This window comes from Mandrillus leucophaeus, unplaced genomic scaffold (genome assembly GCF_000951045.1).
Source record: "Mandrillus leucophaeus isolate KB7577 unplaced genomic scaffold, Mleu.le_1.0 Scaffold249, whole genome shotgun sequence".
In the NCBI taxonomy this organism is placed as follows: domain Eukaryota; kingdom Metazoa; phylum Chordata; class Mammalia; order Primates; family Cercopithecidae; genus Mandrillus; species Mandrillus leucophaeus.
The window spans coordinates 2,460,742-2,469,216 of NW_012102576.1; the positions used below are offsets into that span (position 1 = coordinate 2,460,742).

At 35.2% G+C, this 8,475-nt stretch overlaps 1 protein-coding gene across 1 annotated transcript in view; it reads right to left on the reverse strand.

Moving 5' to 3' along the window:
- Positions 1-2,409: 2,409 nt before the first annotated feature.
- LOC105542047 (taste receptor type 2 member 19-like) overlaps positions 2,410-8,475 on the reverse strand; it is an 11,655-nt gene continuing 5,589 nt past the window's right edge. The window contains exon 2 of the mRNA XM_011983407.1: positions 2,410-3,960. Within this exon, the coding sequence (XP_011838797.1) occupies positions 3,059-3,960 (902 nt within the window). The 3' untranslated portion in view covers positions 2,410-3,058. The remainder of the gene's footprint in view (positions 3,961-8,475) is intronic.

The following is an 8,475-nucleotide window of genomic DNA, read 5'->3' on the forward strand; positions in this document are numbered from 1 at the left end:
AGGGGCAGAAGATTAGAGACAAGAGAAAGAACTAGCAAAGGAGATTGAGAAGAGGTGCCCAGTGAACAATGATAAAATCAGAAAAGGGCAGCATCCCCCAAATAAACCAGGTTCAATGCTGCTAATAGAGCAGGCAATATGAAGACTAACCATTGCCCCTCTAAGCATGAGCGCCTCTAAGCACAAGACTCTGTGCGACTGTGGAAATCATATGCCCATAAAGCCAGCCATGATTGGAAGACATAAGCAAATCTGAGTGGTACAAGGAGTAGACAGTATTGGACGCAAACATGTGCTTCCTCAGATTCCCTTAACTGTCTCTTATTCTCTAGGCCACCACCTTGCCTGATCTAGATCATCCTACCATCCCTCCTATTGGGGCGTGAATGGAACACCACACTGTGGGCATGAGGTCTGTCTTTCATAACAGCCACCAAGGGACCGGATGATGGAAAAGAGAACAGCAGAGATGGTGGTTCTGCCTCAGGGAAACCCTTGCCAATGGGAAATAGAAGACAGAAGACAGCTGAGCAGATATATTCTCCCTCCTCTCTCACTTCCATGGACTAATGGCGGCTGTGGTTTCCTCTTGCAGCTTTCTGGAAAAGTAGTGGGATCCAAGTGCATGCATCTGATGACCACCATGCTCTCTCTCTCACCTTGTGGTGAAATGGACACAACACAGTCACATACACACAACACATTGTTATAATGCATCCCAACACGTTGTTTCATGTCTGCCGTTGCCTCAATTTCCACGTGCTCTTGCCTGAATTTCCACGTGTCCCTGCCATTGCTGCCCTGGACTTACTTTCCAAAGAAATGTTATCACATTATTATCAGACATTGGCTCTAGTTCTAGACCCCTAAAGCTAAGATATGCATTCAGTGGTATAATTTATTATTCATTCACTTTTCTGTAACTTTTATAATATAGCAATTAAAATGTTCATTTAGAAAGGATATTTAAAATATTATATAAAAATCACATTTTAGTAAGGTAATTCATAACTAACTCAATTTTTAAAATTTAAATGCCATTTCTTTACATAATTACTAGCTAGAAATATCACAATACAAATATATCATTCACAATTGAGAAAATATATAAAAACATCCACAAATATGTTATATGCTTTTTTGTAGGTATTGTAGTAGGTGCCATCTGATTTTGATGTTCCACCTTGTCTCCATGTTTTTCATCTGATATAACTGCATCAAGGTTATATTATAGTGATATTTCCCCTACAATTATGGAATAGCCGCACTTTTACTCCGATAAATGCTTCTTCTTAGATAATCCTGTAATCTCAACCAGAAACTAGAACAGGAAAATTCAAGCAACTGTAGATTTTGTGATGAGGTTCATTTTCATTGGTTCACCACCCCAATATATGTAATTTATTCATGTATTCACTAATTTATTTGTTCATCAAAATATTTGGCTACCTATTTTTTATGTGATCTTTTAGGTCCTGGGAGTCAACAGTAAGCAAGATCTACATGATCTCTGCTTTTATGGTGCTTTTATTGTACCAAGAAAGACATATGATAAACAAATAAATAACTAAATAAGATGATTTACCTCAAGGTTTAGATAACATTGTTAAAATTTCATAACTCCAAGAATTGACACAGTCTATAGAATTAACTTGTTTAATGATGTTATACACTTTTTCCTATAATAGAACTTGCTATCACTGAATATGTCAACACACTTTCTCTTACTTTGTGTTCTCTTGGAGACACACCATGTCCCACTTGTGAATCTAGAGATTTGAGAGAGTTTCAGGTCTTTTACTCAGCACCTACTCTGACACAAAATCAAAAGAAAGGTCTGTTTTAGCTTCTTGCTTCCCTGAATTAAGATGAATGAATGAAATGAAGGATAGTTGCATTATTTGCAACTACATTATAATAAAACATACATTTAAGTCATTTCCTATCATCAATACATAGATTTCATAGATGTCATTTTAACATTTGCAGAATGTATAATTCAAATGATTTTCCTAATTTCCATACTATTTTTACATAAGTATTTTTTCAAGTAACAAAGATTTGAGTTCATTTATGTGATGTTTAAAAAGAATGTTAAATGTGGAAGATAGTGGAGATAATTGGCAATTCAGGAACTCTGAAATGGTTTAGGAAAAAAAAATTGAAATATTTGGTATCAGATCTCAATTTCCAAAAAGCTTTTCTTTACCTCAAAAACTGGGAGAAATGACTTTTCTGATTGTTTATGGAGACTTATGACAGTACTTAAGAGGTCAGCATTGTGTTTCTTTCTTCATCCCTATTACAGATATGACTTTTTTCTCAGTTGTTCACATACTTGTATAAAATATAATATTCCTCAGTACTGATTATGATAGACATATACAAAATGTATTTCAAATATATTTGTCATTCTTGAATTTTATTTTGTGCACAGTTTTCTAACAATAATTGTTTGCTTTAAACTGAACATAAAATTAGAATTCATTAATTATGAAATAAAAACTACCCCAAGGATAAAACCTCATTATTGATTTAGGATAGAATGCTCATACCATCCAAAAAACTAGAAGTTAAAATAATCATGTTTAAGCACACTATGGTACCTATGTATGGTACAAATAACAGTGGAAAAGAGAAATGATTTTGTGAAATAAGCTGCAAGTTCTTAACAATTAAAAATAGAGATGATAAATTTTTCAAATGAAATATGATAATATGAAATGTATATGTGAAATACACATGGCTTCATGATTCTGAAAAATTTCTTATATTTTCTATAATTTGGCAGTTTATAAAAAATGATTAAGATTATGTTATTGTCACTCTCTCTTCAGTGTTTCATATACACATACACATGCATATATAGATACTTTTTAGACTAACTTTAGGTAAAAGACTTTTCTAGATATACTTTTGGAAATTACTCAAAAATATACAATACAGAAAAACCAGTAGAAAGCATAAAATATTCCAGACAGCATCAGTTTGTTTTCTCTTGGAGACACACGATGTCCCACTTGTGAATCTAGAAATTTGAGAGTTTCAGGTCTTTCACTCAGCACCTACTCTGACACAAAATCAAAAGAAAGGTCTGTTTTAGCTTCTTGCTTCCCCAAATTAGGGTGAATGAATGAAATGAAGGATATATAATTACAGTAGTTTGGCAAAGCAGGAGGACAGGTTCTTTCTGCAGCCTCCTCCTAAGATTCCAAATTGATGTGATTAGGGACAGAAAGTAAATAGCAAGTAACAAGAGGAAGGAGATCACAGTTTGTAAAGTTTTTATGTGGACCTCGGTGTTGGGATCTGGAGATCCTTTGCCATGGAGCTGCATCTTCTTGAGATGTTTACTCAAAGAACAAATTAACAGCAGAAAAGATATCAGGGACAGAATAAGGGGTATTAAGTTTGCAAGCGTGGTTACAGTCATATCTGAAAGGTGCGTTGAATCACTCAATTTGATCTCCCAACTCACGTTGCCATCATATTCTTTTGTCCACATACTCCCATCCATGTTTACCACAACAAGATGACAAACCAAAAATAACAAAGACCCGAGTAGTATCACTGGAATGATACTCTTAATCCTCCTTTTTAGGTGAAGAAAAATAAAGTTGGAGAAATTGGCAATCTTGAGCAAATAAAATATGCCGAGGCTAGTAGCAACCCAGATGCTGAAATGGTTGGTTACTGCCCAGGCATTAGTAGTAGTAATTCTTACTGCTAAACTGTATGAATCTGGATTCAAAACAGTTGCATACCAAAGTAATAATATTACCCAGAGCAAACCAACTCTGGAGACTGCCAGAGCAGTGAGAATTTGGTCAGCAGAGGAGATCTTTTGTCTGTTGACCCATTCAATGGAATTTACCAATGCTATGAAGCCATTAGCAAAATTTCCGAGAACAAACGTAACCACTACTAGAATGGAAAATATGGGTAGAAAAGTTATCTTGTCTGAACAGACAAAAAGATAGAAAAAATGAAGGCTTAACAACACTGGCTGTGATTCCTTTAATATCCTGACCTTAAATTTTATGTGCACCTGATTTCTGAATGTGCAGTAACATTCTTTTTACTTTCAAATATTGTGACCAGTGTCAAACAAGAAAGTACAAATTTATGCTAATTGATGAATTCGATAATGTATTTATGGAAAACATTCTAATTTTCAAACAGCTCAACTTAACTCATTTATTCAATGTCTGTTCTTGTTAGAGACTGGAAATATTCATACTGAAGTTGAAGTGAAACTTGAATTTTCGTTTGCCAGCATGCAAATAAAGACATATTCTCTTTCGTGTGTTGCAATGTTTTCCTCGTTTCACATCTCCATAATTTGTGTTCAGCAACTTTACCTGTTAGTTATGGAAAATGTACCACATAGTTCATACAGTAAACATCTAAATCTTAAAGGGAAATTAGTCATTACTAGGATCATCACTATGACCAATTTTTATGCTAGATTTAAATAGACAGAATCCAAACTTTTTAATCAAAATCATCGAAAGTTTTCTTGGGAACCATGGGAAGGCCAATACACCTTAAAATCTTACTCCTGCTAACCAGTTCTTTTGTATGACATTATTGTTAACAAGTTCATAAAACATACACATATAGACAGGCACACACACATACATACACCTATCCAGAAAAAATGAATTTTAAAAATAATTTCCAAAATGGAAAATGAATTTCCAGGAGGTCATCCTGGTGAAATTAGTCCTATTTTCTCTCTCAGGGTTTTTAGTCCATAAAAATATATCAAACATATCTCTCATGCTTAGACCTTTGTTAAAGTTACTCTCAAGTCTACTTAATGTCTAAATATTTGACATTTCGTTAAAATATCCAACATTTTTGTAAATATTCCTGAGACTCACAAGCTCTCCTTACAGGAAAATTCAATGAACAGCACTGGATCTCAAAATGCCATTCCAATAAATAAAATATAGTATCTCAACTACAGGTACACCCTTGTAATCCATGAATTAATTTTTATTTTGCTTATAATGTAGAAATGGGGCTCTGAGCCTTCAAACCAAACCGCCTCATTACCCAAGTGAAGCCTGCCAACCAAAAGAAGCCCAGGACCAGACAGATTCACAGCTGAATTCTACCAAACATATAACAAAGCACTGTACGATTTATACAGAACCTATTCTAAGAAATTGAGGAAAAGACACTCCTCCCTAACTCATTCTATAAAGCCAGCAGCACCCTAATACCAAAACTTTGCAGAGACACAACCAAAAAAAGAAAACTTCAAACCAATATCCTTAATAAACATAGATGAAAAAGTACTCAACAAAATACTAGCAAACTGAATCCAGAAGCACATCAAAAAGCGAATCCACCATAATCAATTAGGCTTTATCACTAAGATACAAGGTTGTTTCAGCATATGCAGATCAATACATGTGATTCATCACATAAGCAGAACTAATGAATAAAAACCACATTATCATCTTGATAGACTCAGAAAAGGCTTTCAATAAATTCAACATCTCTTCATATTAAAAACTCTCAACAAACTAGGAATGGAAAGTATATACTTCATAATAATAAGAGCCACCTATGACAAACATGGCCACATCATATCGAATAAGCAAAACTGGAAGTATTCCCCTGGAAGATAGGAACTAGACAGGGATATCTTCTCTCACCACTCTTAATCAATAGTACTGGAAGTCCTGGCCAAAGCAATCAGGCAAGAGAAAGACATAAAAGTCATCTAAATAGGAAGAGAAGAAGTCAAACTATCCCTGTTTGCAGACAATATAATTCAATACCTAGAAATTCCAACAGTCTCTGACCAAAATCTCCTTGATCTTATAAACAAACTCAGCAAATTCTCAGGAAACAAAGTCAATGTACAAAAATTAGTAGCATTCCTATATATCAACAACATCCAGGCAGAGACAAATAAAGAAGGCAATCCCTTTCACAATAGCTGCAAAGGAAAACAATATATAGGAATACAGCTGACCAAGGAGGTGAAATATCTCTACAAAGAGTATTACAAAACATTGCTCACAGAAATCAAATATGACACAAATAAATGGAAAAACATTCTGAGCTCATGGATAGAAAGAATCAATACTGCTAAAATGCCCATACTGCCCAAAGTAATTTATAGATTCAATGCTATTTCTGACAAACTACCAATGACATTCTTCACCAAAGTAGAAAAAACTATTTTAAAGTTCATATGGAATTAAACAAAGGGCCCAAATAGCCATGGCAATCCCAAGGAAAAAGAACAAAGCTGGAGACACATTACCTAACTTTGAACCATACTACAAGGCTACAGTAACCAAAACAGCATGGCACTGTTACAAAAACAGGCACATAGACCAAGGAAACAGAATAGAGAGCCCAGAAATAATGCCACCCACCTGCAACCATCTTATCTTCAACAAAGTTAAGAAAAACAAGCAATGGGGAGAGACTCCCTATTCAATAAATAATGCTGAGATAACTGGCTAGTCACATGCAGAAGACTGAAACTGGACACCTTCATTATATATATACAAAAATCAAAGCAAGCTGGATTAAATACTAAAGTGTAAAACCTAAAACTGTAAAAAGAAAAAAAAAAAAAAAACCTGAAAAATAACCTAGGAAATACCATTCTGGACATAGGACCTGGCAAACAGTTCATGACAAAGATGCCAAAAGCAGTTGCAACAAAAACAGAAACTGACAAATGGAATACTTAATTAAACTAAAGAGCTTCTGCACAAGAAAAGAAATTATCAACAGAGTAAACAGACAACCTGAAGAATGGGCAAAAATATTTTGCTAACTATGTATCTGACAAAGTCCTGATATCCAGACTCTATAAGGAACTTGATTTTGCAAGCAAAAAACAAACACCCCCATTTAAAAGTGAATAAAGGACATGGACAATTTTCACGTGAAGACATACACACAGCCAACAAGCATATGAAAAGATGCTCAATATGAACTAATCATTAAAGAAATGCAAATCAAAACCACAATGAGATACCCTCTCACATCCCCCAGAATGGCTATTACTAAAAACAAAACAAAACAAAACAAACAACAAAAACAACAACAAAAAAACACACTCTGTCAAGGTTGTGCATTTATACTGCTTGTGGGAATGTAAGACAGAAACAGAAAACCAAGTACCACATGTTCACTTGTAAGTGGGAGCTAAACATTAAATACATGTGGAGACAAAGAAGGGAACTACAGACAACAGGCCCTACATGAAGACAGAGGGCAGGAGGGGGTGAGGATCAAAAAGCACCTATCAGGTACTCTGCTTATCACCCAAGTGATGAAATAATCTATACTCCAAGTTCCCATGCCATGAAATTTATTTATATAGCAAACCTGCATATGTACCTCTGAACCTAAAATAAAATCTAAAAAAATTAAAAACTGCAGAGGGAAGTGAGATTTCTCTTTAAACAAGGCAGTATTGGAGACCTCAATGACTTAGTGATTTAGTGATATTTGAGGAGTGGTAACGTTTAGTGTTGATATCTGAGAAAGAGCATTCCAAGAAGAAAGAACACAAGTATGAAATCCCTGAGGTAATGCTTGGCATATTCAAGAAGTGACACAAAGGCCAATGTTGCTCGCATGGGAGGAGCCAGGCATTTTAGGACAGACAGGCAGACAAAATCAGATCACTCAGATGATTATAGGACTTCATAAGGATTTTGGCCTTACTCTGAATGAGTTGAGAAGCCACTGAAAAATCTGGAGCAGAAGAATGGCATGATCAAATTTGCATTTAACAGGCTCTCTCTGGCTGCTACCTTGAGAATACATCAGGGGAACGTGAAGAACTAGAAAAAATAATTAGGAGTTGATGGCAATTATCCTGGCAAGAAATGGAGAAGTTTAGACAGGTATGGCAGAAGTGATGACAAGGGATTAGATTATGTATGTTTTTGAAGACACAGTCTCTCAAATTTGCTGAGATGAGATGTGAAAGAGAGAAAATGTTTATGTTTTTCGTCTAAGCATCTGAAAGTCTGAAGTGTTCATTAACAAAACGAAAGACTGTAGGAGAAACAGATTTGGGGATGGAAGGAAAGATGAGTAATTTGGTTTAGACAAGGTAGTTCAAGTTCTTGTCAGACATCCAAATGAAGATGTCAAGTACACTATTAGAGAAAGCATTCCATGAAAGATAAAACCAGAACATTTTCACAAGTCACAGGAAGATTTTTTTTTTCACGAAGGATTAGGCAGAATTTTTATGTAAGAAAAAAGTGATAAAGGAACAGACAAACTCAAACATATTAAAATTTAGGGAATAAAAAGAAAATAGAGTGGGCCGGGCGTGGTGGCTTATGCCTATAATCCCACCATCTTGGGAGGCTGAGGCAGACGATCACCTGAGGTCAGGAGGTTGAGACCAGCCTGGCCAACATGGCAAAACCCCGTCTTTTTGTTGTTTGTTTGTTTGTTTTTTGAGATGGAGTCTCG